We start from the raw sequence: 26,900 nt of genomic DNA, 5'->3' as shown, positions 1-26,900 counted from the left end.
TTTGCTGCTGCTTCTTAACTATAAGTGCTTTTTACTATTTACCTGGTGGAACTTTGTATTTTGCATAAAATCACATTAGGCTTTCAATTTTATCTGTAGGTTAAATTTTGGAATAGAATCAAAATTTAGCACAAGCCATGCTGCAGGAAGAAAATCCTCCAGTTTCTTGAAATGCCTGAAAAGGTATATTTACCATTTTTTTTTCTAAATAAGCTCAGAAATGTACAACAGAGATGCACTTTTGATGATAAAAAGTTGTAACAATATCAGAAAAGGCTCATTTTTTAACCTGCTAATAAATAGTAAATTTAAAGTTTTAGAATTTGTTCATAAGTACACAGAATAAATAAGCCAATATCACACTGATTTTTCTTTTCACTATATGTATATTTTAACTGAAACACAAGAGGGATCTAAGTTCTTTCATTAGAAGTGTTTTTCCACAGAAATGTCCTTTCAGGTGAAAAAATAGTCTGCATAAAAACCATATGACTGCAGTCATTTCAAGAAAGAAAGGTAGACAAATGGACTTGAACCACTGAAACCCCTGAACAAAATCTTGTCGTGGACCAGGCCTCTGCAGCACTAATCTAGATGGCTACTTTCAACTAGTATCTCTAGAGAATACTAGTCAAGTATTCCCAATTAGTCACTGCTGGAAAAACACTATCACTGACACAAATTAATTCCCATGAAAAAATGCTTTAAAACTAATGTGCAGGGAGACGTGATAGAACTACAATACAGGGAAGTAGTTAGGAGTCTGAACAAAAGGGGAATAAAAAGGAAGGGTGTGATCCTAAGAGAGGAGTTGTAAGGCAGAATAAGCTGGAAAAAAACAACCCAGATGACAACCATACAGTCAATAATTCAGAGCTCCTGAAAAAGTCTCTACTGTCCTGCAAAGCACAAGAGAAGCCTTCACACCACATAAAAACATTAGAAAGAAATCATACAAGGTGACCTATAAGACAAGTTTTAAACCTGGGCTTGCACTACCATCTGCTGGAGAAAGGCATAGTTGCTGGATGGCAAGAAAAGAAAGTACAGTGTTTGCTCTTTTGTTAACTTCTGAAAACTCTCAAATCATACCGCTATTTCGTGGTTCCTTTAAAGTGGCATAAGTTACATAGCATCATACACGGAATGCAGCTCTAACACTCTCTCCCCATCCTAACCTTCTCTTGCTCCCTGATGCTTAAAGGCACACGCTCAGACATTTACATGCTGAATCCAGCTGGGAACAGCTCCAAGTTAACCCAACAAAAAACTGCAGGGCTTCATGGTCTTCTTGTGAAGAGGAGAGAGGAGGAAGCAGAACGGGAAGAGGAGGCAGCCAGCCAGTGCTGCCCAGGGTAACACTGGTTTGGGGCAGTTTAATACGGTCTTGAAATTGTTGGGATCAGTGGAGGCAACTCGGAAGTAATAGTATAGTGTATGTCCAGAGGCTTGGGACATTTTACACAAACACACATCTTCCACTGCTCCAGGTTACTTCCAAATTTACCATGCCAGCTAAAGCAGACAGAGGATCCTTTGTGGTATGCTATACACAGCTTCTTTCAGCCACTAGTGCCGCAATAAACTGCGGCATAACAAGCAGAAGCCAGAAGGTGAGTAGGCACTTAGAACAATTCCCAAACCTGCTCCTCAGCTACAGCAGCTAGGATTTTGCACTTACATGTCCACATGCTCGGCAGTGATGCCTTCTCCTTGTCAGTGCATTAAAGGGCTCCTTGCATTTCATGCACATGGTTACTTCATTGTCTCGTATCCACCTCGGTGCTCTCTTCCCAAGCTCAGCGTTCTGAAGCGGAGGGCAGGGAGAGGGTGGGAGAATAATAATAATAATAATAATAAAACAGTATAAAAAGTTGTGCAGTACTTCAAATAGAGAAAATAATTACTCTCTTCCTCTGGAAAGGAAATGGCAAAACACAGCTCAAGTTGCATTTTTAAATCTATACAAGAAATAACAAAGAACCTAGTCAAAAATCATTATGCATCACTGAAAGGGTACTCTGTTATATGTTTCAAGAAAAAAAGAGTCTTGTTTATAATATTTGGCATTATGAAGAAAAACAATTACCAACAAGATGACTGCTTTGTAGTTCCTCTGCTATAAGAATGATGAGCTTGAAAACAAAGTTTCAGCCAAACTTTTTTACAAAATGGTTACAAAGGAATAACAGCAACTTACAGAAACCTCAACAGGCATGTCTTCATATTCTTTAGCAATAGCGTTTCTGAAAGTTTCGTTCCTCTGCTGAAAAGCTTCTATAGTATTCTGAAGTGCCTAAGGAAACAGTGGATAAATTCCTCAAGCATTATTACATTTAAAATGGACTCTCTGCATTCTGACCAGTTATTGATTAGCAGAGCGACGCTGCAGCCAGAAAATAGGGATATTACTTTTTTTATTACTTCAGTGAAAAATTGTTTAGAAAATAAAGAATGTAGATGAATTTACCTTAATCCATTCTTCCTTATCTTGTTCAGAACTGAAAGAAATATTTGACACGTTAGTCCAAAACTACTTTAGGAAATATTACCTCACCATCGACAACTGCTAGCAAAAGCCAAGCTTCTGAAGTAATTCTCAGGAATTTGAACTTAAACTATACTGATTTGTAACTGTCCACCTTAAAAAAACCAAAACACAACAGAAAACAAATGCATCACTTCAGGCTTCACAAGTCTGCAACCACTAAGCAGTGAATTAAATTTGAAAGATAAATGTAAATGCATTTTAAAAAAGTATTTGTATGGTTAGACTTTTTGTTTGGGCTTTTTTTTTTTTTCTTCTTCTTGTGTTTTTGTTTTGAGTACAACATAGAGAGGAAAAGAGGACAATACAAAGTTTAGATGTAGGCATCTTTTTCTCCTCTCATTTCATGCAGTAAGTTCACATACTATCACAGACTTCTCCTGTGCATCTCTTAAATCTTCCTCCCTCCCCAATAAAAGTAATTTCCTTCATGCTTTTCGTTGTTGCTGTTGTTTAAACTCGTCTACAGTGGCACAAAGAGTATCCGATTAAAAAAAAGGAAAAATATGTTTTAATATTATGAACTAAACAGCAGAGATTTCCCTTTTATGCATTAGGGCAGATACAGATGACTTAACAGTAGGTATAGATAAGATATACAGACAAGACAGCGATGAGAAAGGAAATATATTAAACTGATCTTGTACGACAGTTTTGTCATTAAAATATATCAGTAGGACTTTGACATTCAAATCTTTGGAAAAGCATCATATATCACAAATAATAGTACTATTAGAAACTACTGGATAGTGCTAGTAACGAAAGCAGTTTATCTGCAAGTTGTAAGTCAAAAAGATGAGAATTAACATCACAGTATATCTGGCCCTTCAAAAGCGGCCGCCTCCTCAGATAATGGTGTGGAAAAAAAACTTCTGTAGCCATGCAGTACCAGCCATGCAAAATTTTATTTTTCTAAGGATTGCTCTGAAGGATTTGAAAGAGAGCTTTTATCACATCTCAATAAAAACAGTTCCTCACATGTTGTTTTGCAGCATTAGTGAAATTTTTAAGCAAGCAGAATCCTAAAAGTGTTTCTCTTTCCTACCTACCATTTGCATACGAGGCAGGAGAAACCTGTCTAAACAGCCAAAATAATTCACCCTGTCTGCTTACATTAAAAAACAAAAAGCTGAGCTATTAAATGTCATACTAGATCACCAATCTCAAAGAAATAATCTACCAGCTGTTTAAAACCAGTGATTGATAATGTGCTCAAATAGTGTTCTGAAAAATAGAAGCCTACTAGTCAAGAAAGCCCCCAAATGTGAACTAAACATTACAACACTGTTAATACAAGCTCATGAATTAAGGACATTAAGGTATAGGGTACACACAATACCCATACTAATCAAGATTATTCTAATATAAGTTAATAAGATCTCGTTTGGTACTCATTCCTTCACAGTTTCATACACACTTAACACATTCTAACAACGTTCATAAAACGAAACAAGACATAGAAGCATGTTCTTCTCACACCTAAAATAAACTAATGCAATAAACTTTCCGTTACTGGTAATACGGGAAAGTTAGCAAAATGAACTTTGTTGTATCATTTTTCTTCCAATTAAAACGTAACTTCACAAAGGGTAAAGCAAGATGCCATCATTCACCATTGAAATGGGTATATGGCATAACAACTTGCAAAATACTTAGTAAGACATCGTGCAGCACCTTACAGTAGATGTGACTGATGGCCAAAAACGTACCCCAGAAGTCTTGCAGACCTTAGTGGAAAGCTTTTTCCTGTCATTTTTCAAAGTATATCTTTAATTTCAAATATCTCTGTATGCTGTTACCTTTCTGCATTCACTACTGTAACTGTCATTAAATATCACAAGGTGTTTTTTTTCCATAAAGAAAAGTAGTTTGCAAGCTCGTTTGCTAGCAGACTATGGTTTGTCCCCCAATACATGGTGTCAACACAGAACAACACAGACATCCTCCTGCTTTTGTAATCCTTGCCTCTCCACAGTGAAATCCTGCCTGCTAAGAATAGGATCTTTAAGCAGGTCCAAAAGGAGAGGTGGAGCACCCTACTTTATTTGAAGTGGGGCAGTCTAGACAGGGAGGATTTAGTCTAGGCTATGCGAAAAGCAGTACTGGGAAGATGACCCAGCAAGAGGAGGATACAAGAACTAATGAAGAAAGCAGGAAAGTGCCAGTTAGAAAAGTGCCATTGGAGAAAAAAAGAGCCAAGAACTAAAAGGAGAACTTGCCTTCCAGGGTGAGGTTGATACCTGGGACTGGAGGAAAACAAGTAGACTGGAAACAGGCCTGAGGAATGGAAGAAAGTAGGTGCCCATCTACCACCATAGAAAACTATGTTCTGTGGATGTAAACCCACTGGGGTGGAGATTTTTGTTGGGTAGACATGCCTTGAGGCAGACTCATTTGTACCAAGGTGGCTCAGATACCAGAGGCAGCAGCACTGCCCAGAGATTTAACACACACAGTGTCCCAAGACACTTAAGTCAGCCAGATTGCCTTTGCACCAGTTAGCTGTGCTGCTTTCAACCTTCCAGCCAGCTTGCCGACAACTATCTTGGGTGTTTCTGCAAAGTAAGGCAACACACTATACATTGTAGCTACTTCTTCCAGTCCATGAGATCCTTGGACTGAACATTTACGATTTTTGGCAGCCTAGGCTATTTCCAAAACCCTGATATTAAGATGAAGCCCACTGCATCTTTCACCACTACTAGTCCAGTCTTGTGCGTGTGTATAATTAATCCTCCAAAAACTAGATAAAAAGACTGCTTACCTGGCCTGCAACTCCAGTGTTCGCTCTTTTCCAGATACTTGAAAAGTGTGTGGATATTCTTCATTATGAGTTTCTATAATCTTCATACCATCTATACCAACTCTGGTTCGAACCGAGAACTTTGATCCTACCAGGCTGAATTTGGGGACGCAGTAGAGCAACATATTGTTAAACTGGGGAAAAAATAAACATATGGCTTTGCATTAACAAAAACACAGGTACAGCCACAGTTTCTACTGAGAGCTGGACAATACTGCAGAGCTAGGCTTAGTGGGTGAGAAAGCAGGTTCTTTTCTGCTCAGTTGATATCTGAGAAGACCAAAGCTCTAATTCAAGACAACTTCTTTCTCTAATTTGTTTAGAAATAAGATTGAAGGACAGCTTCAGTACATATAAGAGTAATTGCTCTGTATATGCAGCAGTCTTCATAGCATTTATTACCAACTATGCTCAGACTGGATATTTTTTACCAATGTAAAGCTTTTGTTAGAAAAGCCCATTCTTATGCCCCGATTCTGCAAAAAACTACTCTAAACTGCAGAATAAGAATTCTTTTCTTCTGTGTATACATCTATAGTTACCCTATAATAAAACCAGTTGGTTTTGCAGAAATTGTAACTAACACTATTTGAGGACATTATTTGTCTTTTTTCCAAGATGGAAGAGCATTTCTTCCAGTTTTTTTCTTCAGTTTTTATTCACTGAAACCCTCAATATCACAGGGAAAAAATCAAAACCCCAAACCCACGAGCAGGACAAAGATACATTCCTTTATTAAAGAGTAGAACTTCAAATAATGTTTAAACATCTGAAGCCCCAGCCTAGAAGCACAGCTATTAAATCAGATCTATAGCGTTTAATTTTCTCACATTTTCCCCCTCACATTTATCTCAAAATTAATTATTAAAAAGAGAAACTCACTTCAATTAAATCCTATTTCATAGAAATCCTGTCTAGCCTATTGCCTAATCTGTATCACTGATACAGTACATTTGAAGTTGTCACCTCTCATATGAAGTGCACATCATTTTAATCAGCTGTCTAGCCCCATTTGAGGTCTTCCTATTCAATGATTTCTCCTTTTGTTTGAAGCACAGATAAGCAGGAGTTGTGCCTCAACAACACATTACTCATCCTTATTAACCAGAAGACTTGCAGTGCCAGAGGTCCATAAGCAAAAATGTATTAGTAATTTTTAACGCATGGGAAGCAATGAACTACATCAAACCTTTTAAAAGGGAGTTGTGAGGGAGCATGGCTGTGGCTTTTTGGTTCCAAGACAAGACACAAGCACCTGACAAGAGGATGACCTGCCATAATTACAAGCTCCCACAGGACCATGACACTTACTGGGACTCCAGCACGCTATCAGGACTAAAATCCTAAGCTTTTACATTTCAGTTTCACGAGAATGTCAAAGTCCTCATGCTCTAGGACCTGCATTTGTAATCAGAGCCACTTACTTAAAAGTGAGTTGTTGGACATTGGTTCCATTTATTTAAAACCATGTATTCCATTCTAGCTGTTCCATTCCAGCCTTTCTGCAAGCAGCATAAGGTTTACTCATGCCCTAAGATCACTAGTTGAAAGGCACTGACATCAACTAGAGAGTATTTCCCTCTGTCTTTGGTAGTTCTTTCAAGTCTAGAAAGGTATACAGCCACTCCTGCAAACACAGGCCACCATACTTACTAGGAAAAGATACCGTTCTTGAGCAGATGTATTGCGAGCAGCGAGTTTAAGGATCTGTCCTTCTTTTATCAGTTCATTTGAGGGGTTCACAATATCTTCCTCTTCTCCCAGCATCTCATATATCTCTAACAATTTCTTTAGATTCTCCTTTACAGTGAAAAAAAGTCATAAAACTTATTAATTAAAAGCACAGATCTGTAAGCATATTTAGATGAAATTATGAGAGCTTGCATAAGCCTGGAGAATGTTAGCTTTGAAAAACATATACATCTGGTATGTATGGTCAGCCATACAGACTGATTAACCTAGTTGATCAGTAACGAGTACTTTTAGAAATGTCATCTCCTTGGTAATTTTAGAAATGCAGTTATACATACAGACTGCATTATTTCTTGTCCAAAATATCTCACATACTTGATGAAGTACCTATCATGCCAGCCAAACATGGTGGAGAAACAGTAACTACTCTTCACAAACATTATCCTTTCACTGACAGGAACAGATGAAACAAGATTAAGAGTCCAGCATTGTATCAACTATTTGACCCAGGAGACGAACCCAGTCTGCCCCATTTTCTACTTGAGAGAAATAGATGCAATGCCAGATTCAGTCTATCATTCCCAGGAGCTGTACAAATGCATTAAGTAGGAGCAATCATTCAGACCCAGTAAACCCATTTTTGCCATTTCAGGGAAGATCTGCAATTCACACTTCTAGCTTCACCAAATACTCAAATACAATATATTAAAAAGCAAACAGGAAAACAAAGATCATTTACCATTTTTCTTATTGCACTATTCGAGTGACTTGCTGCAGTGGATATAATTTCCAGGGATTCTAGACAGAAGAAAAAAAAACCAAACCACTAAAAAGCTGCATTTTTATATATTTCTATATCACATAGAAAAACCCTGGATCATTCTACAAACTTGTTTGTCATTTTTATGTAAATTACACACTACAATAAACTTTTTAAATTATCAATAAAAAGTAACCAAGGTACAGTGGGAAGCATAAGAAAGTCAGCTACCAAATAGAAACTGTAATCTGGAAAGATCAGAAGAGAATTACTGCAGATTACTTTAGAGCTTCAGTACCTAGAAAAACATTTTATGTGACGTGAACAGTCATGGTTCTCTTCCCTCTTTTCTCAAAGAAGTCCAGAATGCCAAACAGTGTTTTTTAGTTGAAACAGCTCATATTACAGATATTTACAATGATGGTACTAAGAATGAAATATTTCAAAAAAATTATCTGGCAAGTAGTTTTGAACAATCTGGGGAATAAATTTCAAATCAGGCAGTTCTTTGTCCCTACAGAGCTTAAAAATACAGTAATAAGTCCACTGTTTTACAAATAAGAGACATACATTCCAAATGTGCATAAAGCAAACCAAAATGCCAACAAAACCAAACAAAAAACCAAATAAAACCCACCACAATCCCAGATCATCCACAAAGCAAACAAATCAAAACCTGTGTGCTACACCAAAACTAAAGCAAAACTTATGTGCTCCAGGAGGAGGATACTAAAGGCTTTAGTTTTTCTATTAACTTCATCCACTATTCAAACACTTTTTCAAAGAAGCCTACAACTCCACTAAAGAAATCCTGCCATTCTTTTCAGAGGGACTTTGCCTCTTCACTTTATTTTTCCTGAAAATATATTTAATTTACAGTGTCCTCCTACTAATATCTTATTACAACTCTTTTAATGGCTAGAATATATTTACTTTCAGCATCTTTCCAGTCTAGAGAATCCTGAGGCAATTTCCTTAGGTAGTCCTTTAGAAGCATCTCGTAGCGTGGAATGCGTTGTACTGGTTCTAGCATGTGATGTTGCAATGTCAAATTTCCACACACTTTTTCCTTCTAAAAAATTGTAAACATATTTCAATGTAGCAGGCAAAAATGTTATTACGATATTGTAAAATAAAAGTTATGATTGATGAAACATAAATAATGTATTTTGAAACATGCATGATAGACCTTCTGAAAGAAAGCAGAACTACTTTACCAAATCAAATAATTAGAAATTCTTTCCGAAAAATAATTGTAAAAAAATTCCTAAATATCCAGTGCTAAGTATCCAATTCATAAATGGAGTCCTACCAAAATATCTCCCAAACTCCAGTGTATTTTAGATTTGGTTTGTAATAACTCAGACAACAGAATTACTACTGAATTAATAAGAACAGTTCATGACCACATACCAGAAAAAGTAGCTTAAGGGGGCTACGGGGTTATATTTTACCTACCTACCTATTTACCTGCCCTTTTCAGGGCAAAGCTGGTGAAGGATGCGGAGTGGCTGAGGGAGCTGGGGTTGTTTAGGCTGGAGAAGAGGCAGCTCAGCGGGGACCTTATTACTCTCTACCGCTGCCTGACAGGGGGCTGTAGGCAGGTGGGTGTTGGTCTCTTCTCCCAGGTAACAAGGGACAGGACAAGAGGAAACAGCCTCAAGTTGCGCCAAGGGAGCTTTAGATTGGATATTAGGACAAATTTCTTCACTGAAAGGGTGTTGAAGCATTGGAACAGGCTGCCCAGTGAGGTGGTGGAATCACCAACCCTGGAGGTGTTTAAAAAAATGCATGTGGCATTTAGGGACATGGTTTAGTGATGGGCTAGGCAGTCCTGGGTTAACGGTTGCACCTGATGCTCTTAAAGGTCTTTTCCAGCCTAAATGATTCTCTGATTCTACCTGAGGATGGAATGCTTGCTTTGAGTTTAATTTGTAACGTAAAGCCCCTCAGCAGTGTTTTAAGGTGCATATTCATTTCCATGATCTTAGCTGTATTTAAAAGATTACATTAAAATACACATAGTTGCTTCCCTAGCTTAGAATCACAAGACCCTACAGAGCAGTAAAATGTAGTTAGAGATACCTTATCCTATTTCTAGCTGCTCAGGCTGCAATAGGAAGACACCTGCCAAGTCACAGAGAAACCTACAGGGAGCACTACAGGGTATAAAACACACTTGTGTAAAAACAGATGCATTGCTTAACTCTTCAGCTTTCTTGACCTTTTGAGGTTTAGCATTTAGGATTACATACCTATTTCCCAAGAGCAATGCTCTGTGTAACAGCACTGGTGTGAGCCAACACAATACTTCAGGATTCAGTGCAAGGATCTACAGTTGCACTGATAAGTCACGTTATCCTAGAACAGTATTTACTTTTGGCATCTACAAAAAACATAGTATTTTTTTAGCCTTCTCATGTTTCAGACTTTGTACTTTGGTCCTCTATTTTGCAGTGGAAAGTCTAGATTTGTGGGGGTGTTTACACACATATAAAGGGAGAAGAAGAAACAGAATGTGGTGTGAAGCAGACAAAACCAACAACCCTTAATTGTAAGGGATTTGGTGTTTAATATTCTCTTTAATCCTTTTTTCACCCACAAACCTATGTATTTTTTTATATGCTTGTATTACTTGGAGATCTACATTATTCTCCCCGTTACCTGAATGTCTTGAATAATGAATTTGAATTGAGGTGACCGTTCAGTCCATGTTTTCACTAGTTCCATTGCATTATCAAAATTCTTCACATACTCTCCATACATCTTGAGGAAAGGAGCTAACTTTTGCAGAATATCTCCAATTCTGGGAGTGGTGGTCCTGCAAAGTAAGAGGGCGGAATCTCAGAGCAAACAGGAAAGAAAAAAAGTCACACAAGGTTGTAAACCGGTTTCAAGCGTTTAATAGAGAATCCTTGGTGTTTGGGATCACCTCATATAGAGTTCCAATGTAACCATTAAAATTGACCAGAATTAATGTAGAAAGAGTGTTTGCATCCTCTTTGATGATGTATAAGCATTATACATCATGTAGAGCACTAAAGAAAGAAACACTATCTATAATGAAAAATTTGAAATATATTTTTACAAAACATGGCCTAATTTATTTGCAGTTCCTTAAAACTAAATTATCTTCTTTTGACCATACGTTACCTTCTAAATATCTAACCTGTGGTTTTGAGGACTAAATCCGTAATGTACTGCTTCCTTTCTGTGCCTATATAAATAAATGTATTTACAACTTTTAAAAAAACATTATTTACCTAAGAAAACTTATGAAGTAGAGAGAATCCCCTGGATTCCAGTCTTTTGCGAGAACTTTCTCACATCTTTCACAATGACTGATAGCATCTTCAAATCAAACTGAACAGTAAAGAAGCTAATGGAGAAGCAGAGAGAAGCTGCACTCTCGATGCACACAAAGAAAACTGAACAGAACACATGCATCTCCAAGAACTACAATGGGAAACACATTTCACGTATAATATTCAAGGACAGACTCAGAAACTCAGTGTCTCTGGATTTCTGAAAGTCCAAAATCAGCGTTGTGATAATGGTCTGCAGTGAAGCAATCTACTAAATTACTTCAGAGGTCTACTGCAACACACCACTTCTCCAAGAGAAAAGCTGCACAGAAGGGAAAAGTTATTTGAATAGTGATATTGCCGGGACTGGCAGTGGCTGCTCTAGCTCCAGCTGGCTCTCGGCAGGACAGAAGGAAGATCTGGCAGAAGTCTGAGCTGCTGCTGGACCTGGCAACTAGAGAAGGGGACATGATAAGGTGGGAATTTGGCCTCTGAAATGATCAAGGCTCTCCACCTTTAATTAGCTTCATGATTGTGTTCAACCACTTTACATGCAAGCAGACACACTTTCAAAGGTGAGCTAGCAATTCAAAACAAAAGCCCACTCCTTTGATTCATTGTATGATATTTCCATGGGCTGTAATTTTATTGTAAAGTAGCAGCATAATTTTTAACTGAAAATAAAATACAAATAATGCCAATTCCAACAAAACCAAAGAAAATGCAAATACATGTCTAAAGGTCACCAGCAAAAAAACTCCACAGGCATTAAATTTTTCTGATAAATTTAACAGGTTATTATAAAATTTTATAATTAAAAAAAACTTAAAGCAGAAAAGACTGTGGCAATCCCTTTTATCTGAAGAAACTGACACAGAAAAAGAATATTTCTACTTAACTGTTTCATAAGTATTACTACATTTATAAACCAAGAGGCAGGAACAGTTTCCTGTGCCTGCTCCTTGGATACCTATGGCTACTCATTTACACAGAGCACTAAAATTTCATTGTCTTGGAACATTCAAAAATTTCGTAACTACTTTCATGCAAGGTCCTTATATGTCCAAAGACTCTGAGGCTATAAAAACACAAATTCATCATCATTTCAGGTAAGAAAGACAAGGTCCACATGACACAAAGAGCTCTGGAAGAGTAGGAAGGACAGGGGAAGTCACCACAAGTAGAAACTTGTGAGAGCAGCATCCTCCCTTGATGGACTTTTAATGTAGACAACTAGTTCTCATGTTCAAATACTACACACCATGAGCCAGAACATTAAATTCTACTAACTGTCCTGGACCTCACAGCATTTACTGTTCTCTTTCATAGACAGATCAGAGAAAGAACTATTACCACGGACCCAAATCAGCACTGCGCTGCTGCCATACAACAAAAATATCATCATGTGCGTCAAGAAATACAACTTCACATTGTAACATAGGTACAGAAATAGTTGGTATTTCCGTGTTATCAGACCATGATGGTATTCACCTTTGCATTCTAAAACCTCAAACATTAAATGGCTGACTTACTAATCATGCTTTGTAGCATCTTATTTAAAACTGTCACAGCTTCAAGGAAACTAAGGAAAGAGCTGTAAAATCACAGCACAGCAAAGGTGACTACAGAACAGCTGCTTTCTCTTCCTATATACATGCTAACAGGCATCCAACAAAATTGGAAATTGCAGTTCCACAGATTCCAAAACTTTGTGTTGAGTGAAAAAATTTCTTCACCAACACACCCCAACCCCGAGACTATGATGCTGTGTTCTTGTATTCTTCCCCAGGTATCTGCTACTGGTCATCCGTAAGTATGAAAGACAGGGAGAGCTAGATAGGTATTTTGTTTGATGTGGGATCACTGTTATGTTATGTTATGCTCTTTTAATGGGAAATACATTGCAATAAGTCTGTTTCCAGTGTTTTCAAGCCATATGTTGTGAAAGAGATACTCAGCTCCAGCTGCTGCTCAACTCATTCAAAATGCAACTCCCAGACGATTTCATTTCTACCCAATAAGCTTAGATTCACGCTGCCTTTTCTTTGAAGAAACAAGAATCTGCTTCTGATCTGCTTTCCTAGTTGCAAACCTTTATATTTTTACCTTAATTTTTTAAATCAAACCACAACTTGGGGCAAGCGCCAGAAATTTCTACCCAGCTATTTTTATTGGAAGCTAAAGAATCACAGAAGTGCATAAACCTACCAACAGAAATATTTTCTATGTCTAAACAGGGGAACTGCTGAGGAAAGTGAACTCTGTATCTGGCAGAAGCTGTTGTACCAGACAGTTGATGCAGAGAGAAATTTATCCCAGATTTTTCTTTCAGCAATGATCAGAAATAGTTCCCTTTAACTGCACCCTTTCTTGTAACTCCTCCCAAAAGCATAAAGTTTTAAGGACGTTTAAACACACTGCCTCAGGTACAGCACAGAAGTTGTTTCCAAGCAATATGGGAAAGATAATATCTGCATGATGCAACTTATTATTTTTGCACCAAAAGTCAAAGCTCATCTGCAGAAGTGCTTTTCAGCCTTTGAAGCTATTTAATTATATACACAATATTAGTGATTTAGCATTTGCAAATACATAAGGTAGTGCAACCCATATTCTGTCCCCTATAAAATGTCTAGAGCAAAATTTTAAGAGTACATCACAAATATCATTTCAAATATATACAGCACTGACATAATGTAGTCTAAGCTGCTTTTTAAACCTCATTACAGAAAGTTAAACTCCACTTCTCATGAATATACACTCTAATTTAATCCAGCTATCTGTATTTCCTATCAGATTTTTTCAATTGATTAGAAGAAAAGGGTGGGGTTACCTTACACAGCCGTTCTGCAAGGAACATAAATTAAAGTCTAAGCTTTCCTATATTTCATGATGCTTAAATTTTATTTACTTTCTTGCCTTATAGACTATACAGAGCTACCATGTGTTTGTGCATGGTAACTACTAGTGATTAAGATAATGATTCTATTTTGAAGAATCATTATCTTAAAGAAGAATCATCTTACAGAGCCAGGACACATATAGCTGTTGTCTAGAGCACCACTGTGTGGTCTGAGATTTTCATATATGTCACAAAATACATTATTTCTCAATTTTTTAGCGTGATTTCTCACAAGTAAGGAGTTATATGAAAATGTAACTGGAAATGACATCTGGACAAACACTTGAATTCCTCATAATAAACCATGGATAACATGGAATACAGAAGCCAAGCAGGTGCTGAGGTGAAACAACTAGATGAAACAATATTTGGGTTTTGTTTGTTTATTTTTTAATGAGGTGACTCTTTTTCCCAAATAAGGTAAGGAAGCAGCAATGGTTTGGGACTTTTTTTTTTTTTTTTTTACAATTACATAAAAGAGACCAAAAATACATGCCTATATTTTAATATCTCCAGAATCATATATGCCAAGGCAGGGTAAAGCTAAAATATCTTTACATGATCATTGTAGGGTATATTTACGCCTCAGTTACCCTTCTTGCTTGCTCCAAACATAGGTCAAGAAAAGATGGTGGGAAAATGGCCCCAAAATATACCTGACAAGGATTTTTATTTCAAAAAGAAAACCAAAATAGGAAAACAAGAGTGTATCCCATGTTATTACAGAAAGCAATAACAACAAATGTTACTGTGCTACAAGGGTAGCACAAAGCAGATACATGTTAGTTATCTCAATTTTGTATTCTGTGCAGTGGATTCACCAGGTAGCACACAATTTCAGTCTGAACCCCTAATTCAGCAAAACATTTAATCATGAGTAATCTGCCTGGCTTCAGCAAGATACATGTCCTTTATTTTGAGCAAATGATGCAAGTCCTCTACTGAGTCAGATCCTGACAAGGAGTGGAAGAGCAGATGTTCTCCTACCCACAGTACTTCCTGGGCCTGCAGTGCTTAATTATGAAGGTACCTTCCCTATTTCAACCCTATGACAGAGTTTCTACAGACATGGTTTTAGCAGTATATTAACCAGTGAATCGCCTCTTACCATTCTTGCATTCTTTTCTCAAGTTCTGGAAGTAAGAATTTACTGTGGAAGGCATTTATTGATGAAATGTTAGAAAATATTTTGTTAATCACTTCAGCTGGAAACGAACCTCTGTTGGCTTCCTCAAGGAGTCTGGAATAGAATACCTGCAATACAGAAAAAGAGCCCCAAGCCTATCAGCCTATTATCTTTAATCAGTGGAAGATCACCTATCCACCCCACCTACTCCAACTGAGGCAAGATCAGTATTTCAATGATATAGACAGGTAATGACAAACTCATTTGTTGTCTTTTCCTTTACAGAAGTTACAAGCTTCTCCTCCCCTTACACCCCACTTTTTCTGTCTTGTGAGCCAGGGAAGCACTGCAGGCGGAGCAAACATAAGGAAAGCCAAACTGAAGTAGTGCCATTCTGGATTGACTCCAGGCGTCTTGTCTGTTCTAACAGCTAAGCTCATCTCAGTTTTCCCAGTCTTCCAGTCATATTTTCCACTTTTGCTTTCTTTTCAGTTAGCATGATGTCTGATCACCGTTAGCACAGCTACTCTCCCTGTACACTGTATCCTCTTATCCTTTTGAAATCAAAGCAGTTGGCAGACTATGACTGTTCATGACATACTGTTTAAAGTACAAAATGCGCCCAGTTCTGAATGGACTCTACTACAGTCTCCAAAAAAATTAAAATTCTTTCCCCATCGGTGGGCTCTATCTGACTAGATGCAGCCACAAGATGGCTAGAGACATGTGTAGCTCTTTACGTGCACATCACATAAAACATAGCCTATGGAGAGCTACGGTCCCTCTATCTCCCTCTCCTGTGCCTGAACAGCCTGTGTCTCCCTAGAAAGGGCTTGAGAAGTTTGGGTAAGCGCTTGGGAAAACAGAGTCTGAAGACAGGAACTTTGATAATTCCAACTGAGACAGCAGAAGACAAAGCAGAAAAGCCACTTTCACAAATACTTTAAACCACGCTCACTTTGCTGCATCTCCAAGAGGAGTTAGTTAATTTTGACAAGTTACTTTGAAGACTATAAAGGTTACATAAATTATAACCAAGTTCAGAAATGTAACAGTCCCTTCCCAGTCTTCTGCTTTCCTCTCATTAGCAGCAGTTTAGCAGCTGTGCTTGAAACTCATTTTTCAGAACGCTGCCCAGTTCTGGGCATAGGAGTAATGCACTTATGATCATGTCAAGGAAATAATTGTACATTACCCATCAGAAAAAAAAAATCTATGAATGAAGTAAATATTTTCCTTTTTTATTTTTAAACTTCTCTAAATCAAAGCTCTTTTTTTTTTTGCAATACTTCATCTTTTAAAACACACCATATAACCATCGCAATGTGGGTCTGCTAGGTAAATCCATTTTCATGAGGACAATTACTTAGATCCCCAAGCAGCCTGAACAATTATTATTTCAGTTGAGACTTTTTACTTTTCATCAACTGTTTTTACAACACAACAGGCATTAGGCCTGAGAAATTTAAAAAGCAATGTCTGAGAAAAATGTCATGGAGTAAGGCAATGCAAAGCTATAGGTAGCCAGCTAAAATGGATGTCTTATGTGAGAAAGTAAACAAGACTTAAAAAGGAAAGTACTCAAGAACTACAGACTTTTGCATTTAAGAAATATCAGTTTCATTCTAGAGAGCACAACAATTCAACCCTTCCCTTGCAGGAAGAGTAATTTCTGTTCAATTCGTTAGGATTTATTCTAAACATATAGTGGGAAAATAAGGGATATAACAGTTTAGAATGAGCATCTTCCTAGGTTCTTTGGCACTAAAGAAAACTGGTCAGGTTGCTTAAATTTGAAAGATTTAGTAATTTTCTAGTGGGTGGGTGATTTCAGTATTATAAAATGATACCCTTTTCCATTTCACCAGAAGCCAAGAAATGGATACCCATCCTCTTTGCTGAAAGGTCTAGCAGTGTGCACTACTACTGCTTGTGGTGACATCTACATGCACACAATATATTGCATTAATATCCACAAAATTGTAATACTTCAAAAAATGTAGTGCTCTTAAAATAGAAATATAGGCAAAGTTATATGGCAAGAGCAAATGACTGGGAAAGTCAGCAAAATGTGAAAAACATATCACGACTTCTGTAATTTATACACATGCTTATGCACAGACATTTAAGTGAATATGAGGCAAGACAATAAAAACAAATTCAAGAAAAATGTACCCCATCTAGGAGGTCAAGTCGGCTAACGTAGGCTTTTTCTGTTTGCAGAAGTTCACTGGCAATTTTATGACGTTTCTGTTCATCTGTCTCCTGGAGGAAAACAAGAAGATCTCTGAGGATACTGGAGGAAACAATTTAATACTAAAAAAAGTTGAAAAGATATGCGATTACCTTACAGTCCAAAAAGCAACTGCAGTTCAAGTTTCACATTTAGTAACAGACACCCCATTTTGAAAAATCCAAACTTTCCAGCAGATTAATCAACAAATACAAAAGTCAAAGAAGATAAAAAAATCAGTCGAACTGCAGAGCAAAACTCAAAGCCCAAAATATTGAATGTTCCCCAGTTTATATAGGGATCTTTGCCAAAGCACCAACTCCCTACTAAACAGATCAGCTCACATCCTGGTAATTGCGTACCACTGACCTTTCAGAGTTGGAAGAACTGATTTGCAGAGTAAGAGGGAACAGATGGGATTAGTTGGTGTTTACCCCCACTCCCATTTCAACAGTTATTTGAACTACATGTTCTTTGCATGACAGAATTATTGAAAAATAGCGTACAAATTGTTTTACATTCATTGATACACTCATTGCTGATTAATTGACGACTGCAATTAGACTTCTTTGCAGGTCTTTATGGGCTCCTGTGTTAGGTCTTTATGGAAGTCACTTTTGAATCTTAAGGGAAGTTTTCACTTTAAAGTCTTTCATTCCACAAAGTATATTTTTGATTTTTCTGCTGAATGGAAACATAAAATGCTCATTCAAATTTCAATAATAAATTAAATATGTTAAAATACAAATGTATGAGTTGCTACAATAAGTTACTTCAAGACAATGAAAGCACAGCTATCTACAATATTAAAACATTAGGGAAATGCCTCAGGCTCAGAAGCATCAGATTTAACAAAATGACACTTCCATTACAAGATTTTTCTTCCAGATCTAGTGCTAGCCCTGACAAGTGTTCACATCTAACAACAGCTGAATCTTTCCTGAGTAAATGGCAGTCTTATCATGGTGCTTATGGGAAAGTGGTAATTTTCTAAACAAACTATAGAAAGTTTTCATAAAAAAAAAAAAGAAAAAAAAAGAAAGGAAAAAAAAAAAGGAGAGTTTGGAAGAGTTATTTTTGATTTCAAAATGCACAATGCTTTCACAAGAGTATGATGAACATATACTATGATATACGTATTATGTGTATATACATGAGTACGATAAATATATCATATAAAAAATTCATTATGGAATACTAAAGTAGTCTTTTCATTTAAAGGATTTCAGTGGCTTTTTTCTTCCTTTTCAGAATTCGGTAAGTATTACGAATTTGAACACATTTCGGTTACCTGCAGTTTTAACAGTCACACTGCTACACGGCAAACCTCCTCCCTAAATACAGACTTTAAATAGTGACTTTAATGCTGTTCATTAAATCTATTTAAATCAGCATAGCAACCACAGTAACCTACAGAACAGCATTTTAAAGTGCTGTCAAGAGACACTGCAGGGAGCTGGAGGATCAGCTATTCCAGCTGCAGCATGCCGTTCAGTGCAGCCATTTACAAGGCATCTCATGCGTGGACTTGAGCCACAAAACCATGGAGGCTGTTGGTTCCTCAGCACTTTAATTTTTTTCTCTCCCCAAAACCCCACTTTCTCCCCTGAAGCACTACTATAGAAGCAATCCGCAGTTTCCAGATTACTTGAACTAATCAAGAAAGGGAAAAATCATACATAATTGACTCAAAAATATGGCACAAAATGAGCAATTCAGAAAAAGCATTTAATCCTCACTCCTAAATCAGGACAAATCCCTCTTATTCTCCCACTATACTCTGACCCCAGCTTTCCCATCTTCTCAGTATCAGCCTTAAACATATTCCTAATTCTAGAACCTCAGTCTCCTTTCTACATCAATCACACTACCGGACACAGGAATTTTTAGTTACCTTTTAACCACACTGGCATGTTCTTATTCCAGCATAAGAACACCCACCCACCGGGGTGCAAAAACAACACAAAACTGTATTGCTCCTTTTCTTTTAGGGAAGTCCTCATCTTGCCACCTCACCATGTCAATACTTGCCCACATGTTACATGAACTCCCAGCTGTGTTTTCTACTACTAGCTCCATCCTCCTCCCTTTGCACACTTCAGTGTCTTCTCTAGTACCCTGTCTAAAGGAAAGCACTTGGTTTCCACGAGGTCGCTCCAGCTTCCTTCCTGTTGGAAACAACAGGTCACAGACTATTTTGCTAGCAGTGGTGTCCATCTGCTGTGGAGCTTTTCTTGATGGAAGTGGCTGCTGCTTCTCCTGAGCACACAGGGTGAATTGGGAGCAGACGCATGGGTGGACACGTGTCCTGGCAGCACCATGCTACACAGCAAGGCATGTTTGGTGGAAAGACTCACCAGTGTGCAAGGCCAGTGCTGCAGCTGGCATGTGTGTGTGTGTGCGTGCGCGCGTGTGCATCCTTCATCCTTTCAGGGAATTCATTTACAGTCATCCCGGTTCTGCCGTGGCACACGCCAGACTGCACTACAACTTTACCCCCAGCTGCCCACCTGCTCCTCCTTGAAGCAGGCACACAGGGAGCAGTGAAGCTATGGGCTCAGGGCAGGCAGACCCAAATCTGGCTATTCCCAGTAGCAGGAAGCAACTTTTACAATGTAATTTGGAAGTAAATCCTGAATGATGTTTGTGACAGTGAGAATGACATGGAGCCATTCGTTATTAGAGCTGTTCAACAGAACAGCCTTGAAAAACCTTGTAGAGACAATGTAAAGTACTACTGCATCAAATCTAATCATTAACAGTAAAAGGAAATGTTAATAGTCTTTTAAGTTACAAGTTAAGCTTTATTTTCAGAGGATATAACCATAAATGCACACATCTCTTTTCACAAGTAGGATATTAAGTTAATAGAAATTGAAGATATGGACACTTTTTTTTTTCTGGAAAAATTTTCTATTTCCCTCCTATGATTTCATTATACTTTTAGTACATTAGTATTTATTCTGGGCTCCTTGCCGTTAACAAAAAAAAAAAAAATCAACCAAAAAACAGAGACAAAAATTTACTACAAGATATACCTGGACATACACTCTATCACTTCAAGTGCAGCTTCTCAATGATTTCAGGAAACTTCTGTGACAACCCATAACACACGACAACTCAATGTATAAAACTGTAAGACATGGTTAGTGTGCTGTACAGGGAAAGGTCACATTGGAGGTACACTATTTCAACCATAGACCAAAGTATCAGAAGTGTAAGACTGCAGTAGGTGCATCAGTCAGGACTGCAAACTTGTGCCTCTATATGGATGCTTACAGCAAGAATTTCACCTAGGCCTTGTTATATATTCGTTAATACAAAGTTGCACATCCCTAGAATCATTACATTACTATGGATGCTTAAGAAATTAAAATACGTAATTTTTACTAAATTGTTCTTGAACTCTAAAATTAGGAAGAGGTATGAAAAATGCTGCTGAGAGCATGAACTTTTTTCATGTGAGTTTATATTTCCTAACACTGTTTTTCCATTGGCCTAAGCTTGCAAAAAAAAAAAAAAAAAAAAAAAAAAAAAAAAAAACAACGCTGACTTAAAACAGCCTTTACATAAACCAAAATTCCAATACAGTCATAACTTATTATCCAAACCAAACAGCAGCCATCTCCTATAAAAAACCCCTATACCTACTGATATGATAGTGATGCTGTATATGATTCACTCATATTTAGGTGTAGCCCTTGCCCAAGAGCTTTGCAGTAATACATGAAGCAACAGAGGGTGAGAGATGTAGAGTATGAAAAAATATAATTCAATTATGTTGTGCTTGTTTGTAATGCTCAGTTTGGTCTAAAGTAACAGAATGGAGTTTTCTTTTCTAGTACTATTCATGTCATAGCTGCTTCACGATCCAAAGCTTTTTTCCCTGAGTACTGGGAATATAAACATAAATTTCCAGGAGAATTTAAGATATCCTTTAATCTCAAGTCCTCAGTTTCTGAAATCAAGGAAAGCACTGAATTTTGCCAGGCCTCCAACGAAAATCCTGAATGCTACCATCATGTTCTGGCATATTAACTCTGTATAATAGTCCCATTGCACAAATGATGGGTGAGTTTCTTGCACAGCAACCAAGAAAAGCAGTAAAGATCCTGGTATCCTTAAAGAAACTATTCTTGTCAAGAGGATTTACACATTTAAACTGTGTGCTAAAGATATACAGCTGTTGCTAGAGACAACCATAAAATTGTAGAACCAGGGTGTTGTAAGAGTAAAACATTTCTTGCCAGAAAGTTAGCTTTGCAACAAAGTTTCACCATATTTAAATCAAAACTTCACCTTACATTTAGAAATACACAATCTCCATCAGGTTTTGCACCTGAAACACCAGGGCCCTTAGCATTGCTGCTAAAAGAAGACATCAAGGACTTTATTAAAGATGCACAATAGATTATTCTCCATCTGTGGCGTGCGTGCAGTCTATATCCCTGTTTCCTACCAGTCTCGCAACAAAAACCAAAGCGTTTGTCTTCTTGTCTTCAGTTAGCTCTAGCAGCAGATTTCTCACATGTTATTCAGGAAGTTAAATGACTGCAATATTCTTGTATTATTCAGCCTCTGTGTTTTAGGCAAACCAAATTTTATGACAGAAGGTGCTTCTGCTGCAAGGCAGGAAACTTTCCACTTTTAATTGTGTTTTTGTTTGTGATATTTGTGGTTTGAGACTTTTAAACTAATTCAGTAAATAAGAGAAATAAAGCATATTATACTCAGGTCATTTGGGGAAAATATTTCAGAACAATGCCAAATTTACTAAGTTTTGTTTCAACTTTTCCAGAACCAGCAACAATCTGACTTTGGTCAGATCTACAGTGACTAAGGGGAAAAAAATAATTTTAAAAGCAACACTATTTCAAAATCAGCTTGTTTTTCCAAGTCTAAAATGCAATTTCTGCTCTTGTTTTGCACCATTCCACAATTTAATTCGTCCTTTCCAGCAGTGGACTTAGTTTACTTCTGCTGTGCAATATGCATTTACATAGAGATAACACCACTTTTTTCTCTTCCTTGAATTAGGAAATATGGCATGCAAGAGGCAAAGAAATTTGCATCACTATCAATGTATACATATCTATCTCAGATCCATAATTTAAAGTTTGTCTATGACTCACATGCATCTGCTCCTACTGCTTTTACTCAATTGTACCTACACTTGCTTAATTAAAAAGGTCAGAAGTGTGCTGTGGCAGAAGTCTGTGCAGTGCAACTTCAACTGGACTGTATCCCAGTTTTAAGATTCTTTACTAAGTGGGCACTTAGCAAAATCACAGACTGCCTAAATGCTCTTACTTCTGATGCCTGCTTGGGCGCAGAAACAGCTTAAAGCTCTACCAGACCTCTCCTGTTCCTTATCACCCTCCCCTATTCCAAACAGCATGGCAGCAGCTACTTAGATTGCTGATTTCAATCTATAGGTTGCATTAATCCAAACTAAATTGCTGTTTGATTTTGTAAAGTGTGGCCCTTAGGTCAGTTTGTGGTGGACGTGGTTCTTAATCTCAGTAAAGAGGATGTCTTTGTGTCACAAGTAAGCTGGTATCTCTGGAAGTGCTGCTGTGACCCAGTTCAGTTTTACAGATTCAGTTCTCCACCGGCGCTGACTGAGAAGTCATCCTGCATGCCTTGGTTTGTTTCAGTTTTTTACCCTTTAAGCACCAGCGAACAATACTTCTAGCAGCAGTCACGTTACCCCTCACAATTTGACTCTTGGGCAACACAGGACAGATCACACGTGTTGGTCCCAGCAGCTCAAAGACAGATTTTTGATGAGATTGCTGCCATTAGCATTTGCCCAGTTCCTTCCTGGACTTTATAACAGGACTGGCTCCCGTTTCTGCTTTTTCCTGAAAATCATGCCAGCACCTTGCTGCGTAACTTGGATTCAGGCTTAACATCACTGCCCACGCAGCATTCAACACTTCATAGGCACAGAGAGGGGAAACAGGCATTATTGCACAGGAGATAGAAACATAATGAGAGGTGTGGCAGGTTAAAGGTGCCTTGGACTGTGACCAGGCTTATATTTAGATGGGAGTTTGCCTTAACGGCAAAAACCACCCCTAAAACAAACAAGAAAAGCCATGCAACCCAGTGCCTTCTTGTCATTACTTAAGATATTTCATCCTACAACACATGAGAATTTGAGGCCCACCTTTCCCACACACAGAGTTTACCCTCAAGCATAGATGTGTGTTAATGAAACTCAAGTGCTTGGAGAGGTCTGTAGTTAACTGATGCAGGTGTACTCCTGACAAGCAGTGATGAGCTTTATCAGTGCTCAGCTATTTGTCCCTGTGGTGAAGAGGAAAGCTGGAGGGTCCAGCCTGCCACCAGTCCCCCGTGCACACACCACACACACACACACCATGACTCACATGTGGCAAGGCTGGACCAGAACTGTTAGCAATGCTCACTGGCCACCAATGCCTCAGTATGAGAAGGCAAAGAACATAATCAAAATTTTAGTGGTGGAAATATGCACATTTTTTCAGCAATTAATTTCCCAAGACAGATTTTCTTCCACCCACTTATTTCCCTTATTATTTAAAAACCTTCCTTACAAGGAAGCTTAAATTCACCATGACATAAGTCCTCATTGCTAACAAGGCATATATTTAGGATGCTAAACCTTGTGTCTATCTCATAGCTAGCAGACTGCCACTGCCTTTCCAGCTTTGACTTGACAACTACATCCAAGTTAAGGACTCATATGACAGTTCTGCCTAAATCCCTGCTGCTACAGTTTACTGCATGTGGAATTTTTATATACCCCACTAACATGTGTCCCTTGTAGCCTGACACAGCTGAAGCACTGCGCTAAACATATACACGTACTTCAGTTTCACTCTTTTTAAACCTCAGATGGAAAAGTGGGGGGAAAGGGATGGGAAGTAGGGGGGGACACCAGAAAGAGAGGGGGGGGGGGGGGAACTGGGAAAAGCAGGGGAAAGGCAAGCAAAACTTTTTTTCCTGTCTTTTTTTCACAGGAAAAATAACCAAAAGATTTTCAACTTTCTGACTGGCGCTTGGAAGCTTGTTTTTGTAAATAAAAACCTAGAGAAAATACAGAAAGCAACAATATAGCAAAAATGAAATAATTTCTTGGTTTACCTTCGTTTCTACAGGTTGATCTTGCTTGCTGATTTCTTCAGTTGGTTCTTCCTTCACTTTAGTATTAATTTCTAGAGTTTCATTTTCAGATGGGAGCAGTGTATCACTGCTTGGAGTTCTGTAGCAGCTGTTAAGCATCTGTCCTTCACAGGCAGTCGTACTTTGCAGTGACTCTCTAGAAGTACTTTCTCTTTCCCCATTTACCAAGCTGCTGTTGATGGCGTTATCCAGAACCAGGGTGGACACAGTGGAGCCACGATCTGGTAATCTCCTGTCCTCATCTTCCATCTGGTCTTGTGCTACTACTCCGTTAGCTGTGTGTAGCTGTGCAACCTGAGTTTTGTCAGTGTTACTGTTTCCCTGTTTTTGTAGTGGGTGCTGGGAGGGGAGTTTTGGTTGAGGTGATGGTGTTGACCCATATCTTCCTTGAGATTTAGAAATGTGGAGAACAGAGGAATCTTTCTTCAAATCACTAGGATTTAACGAGCTAAAAACACCAAACAAAACATATATGAGAGAAAAGTTAAACATAGCATTATAGAAAATCCCTAGTATGGAGAGCAGGAGAGTTACACCACATAACAAATTCCTTCCAGACCCTTTTTGGTTAATATTGGGAAGTTCAGGCCATTGAGGCTTGAACTGTGTTATTCCACTGAAACACACACAAACACGCATCACTTCTGGAAACCCAGAATGCTGCCCATATTGATTTATTACATCCTCATGTGTCTTGAATCTCCTTTGTAAAATGGGAGGCAGTATGACCAGCTCCACATAACAGACAAGGGAACTGAAGTGCTGATACATGAAGCAACTCACCCAAAGTGTTCCAGAAGATTATTGGTGGAAATGGAGAAAGATTTACGGTCTCCCAAGTCCCAGTTCGATGCTTAAACTAACAAGCAGCCTGTTCCCTAACTGCCCTATAATTATACAAAATGCATGAAAAATGTCCAAGAGCATTTAGCATCCCTTTCCTTAGTTCAGCAACTTACAGGAGGGGCTTTAAATTCTTACCTTATTTCTTCCCCCAGTTTCCTTATTTAGCAGTGCCCTTTTGTCATGCTGCATGTTTTCTGATTTAAAAGAATAAAACTCTTTCATATTTTATCTCCACTTTAAACACATTATCTCTTGTTCATACCTTTCACTATCTATTTCTCAGTTTTATTTCTGAGATTTTGCATTTTAGGCCAATATAAATGGTAGCCTACTCTGTAGAAGTGCTTGGCTTCATTACAGTTTAAAAAAAAATTAAATAATTGAAATCAAATCAAAACCTATACATTTTTGTCTGAAGTACATTTAACAAACCATATTCAACTTGCAAAACGATATCATGACTGTCCTTTAACATATTGTTCCCAGTATGGACCATTAATCTTCTGGAAAGATGAAGACTGCTTATAAACTGTATGTTTACACCAACAGTGTAAACATATTCTGCACTTTTGTACACAGAGATCAAAAAACATTTTTCAGTAGCTTCACGTTCTTCCATCATATAACAAAGAAATTTGAATCAGTTTTTATTTAATTGTATAAAGACTATGTCTTAAAAAAAAAAAACAAAACGCCTTAACTCCAAGATAGGATTAAGTTACATTTGCTTGCATACAGCACAGAGGTTTAATTAACTTTTTCCCATGCCTACATGTTTGTGGGATGTACAGACTAATAAAAATAAGTTATTATAATTGACCATCAGTTTGCAATTCATGAACATGCTACCTAGTCATTTGAAGACCAATAATTAAAAGTTAAGTTCACCTTCACGGAAGACACATTTTCTGAGCTAAGCTCATTTGAAAAACAGGAATTGCTTCTATGGCCACAGCAGGATATTCCAGAACTTGACATGCTAATTGTGCAAGCTTCTCATAAGCAGAGGTCACAGAGTTGAGGAGAATTTAATCAGATTTTATTGCATATATTTAATAAAGTATGTTGGTCAAAAAGCAACTCAGACTCCCCTAGTCCCCAAAACAAAATGTCCCTACTTTTAGAAGTCTACAAATAAGCAAGTTTTCCTTGCTTTCTTTATAGCTTCCTTTAACTGCATAACATTCAACAAGTTCCTGTATAACGCATCAAGAATGTCTAGGAAGAAGAAATTCAGGACTCATTGGTGTAGGGCACAATGAACCCGAGGAGTTTCCATTCAGAAATGCTAACATTGTTTTCCTAAGGATACTACACTGCTAAAAAGACTTGGGTGATTCTTGGAGGAAGACTGGGAAGCTCTAAGTCAGGGGTCCTCAAACTACAGCCCACGGGCCAGATACAACCCCCCAAGGTCCTCAATCCGGCCCCCGGTATTTACAGACCCCCCCTGCACCCCCCCCTGCCGAGGGCTGGGGGGAACCAAGCAGCCGCAGATGACTGCCTGCCACTGCA

At 38.0% G+C, this 26,900-nt stretch overlaps 1 protein-coding gene across 7 annotated transcripts in view; it reads right to left on the bottom strand.

The window, feature by feature from the left end:
- Window positions 1-26,900, bottom strand: part of FGD4 (FYVE, RhoGEF and PH domain containing 4) — a 110,955-nt gene that overhangs the window by 3,278 nt on the left and 80,777 nt on the right. For all 7 annotated transcript variants that reach the window (XM_040594033.1, XM_040594034.1, XM_040594036.1 and 4 more), the window contains 11 exons: window positions 24,501-24,987; window positions 17,312-17,401; window positions 15,119-15,264; window positions 10,468-10,624; window positions 8,737-8,875; window positions 7,783-7,841; window positions 7,005-7,151; window positions 5,313-5,485; window positions 2,471-2,501; window positions 2,201-2,296; window positions 1,682-1,807 (listed from right to left, as the gene is read on the bottom strand). In XM_040594033.1, coding sequence (XP_040449967.1) covers window positions 1,682-1,807; window positions 2,201-2,296; window positions 2,471-2,501; window positions 5,313-5,485; window positions 7,005-7,151; window positions 7,783-7,841; window positions 8,737-8,875; window positions 10,468-10,624; window positions 15,119-15,264; window positions 17,312-17,401; window positions 24,501-24,987 — 1,651 coding nt within the window. The remainder of the gene's footprint in view (window positions 1-1,681; window positions 1,808-2,200; window positions 2,297-2,470; window positions 2,502-5,312; window positions 5,486-7,004; window positions 7,152-7,782; window positions 7,842-8,736; window positions 8,876-10,467; window positions 10,625-15,118; window positions 15,265-17,311; window positions 17,402-24,500; window positions 24,988-26,900) is intronic.

This window comes from Falco naumanni, chromosome 5 (genome assembly GCF_017639655.2).
Source record: "Falco naumanni isolate bFalNau1 chromosome 5, bFalNau1.pat, whole genome shotgun sequence".
In the NCBI taxonomy this organism is placed as follows: Eukaryota; Metazoa; Chordata; class Aves; order Falconiformes; family Falconidae; genus Falco; species Falco naumanni.
This window is presented reverse-complemented; position numbering and strand designations above follow the sequence as displayed.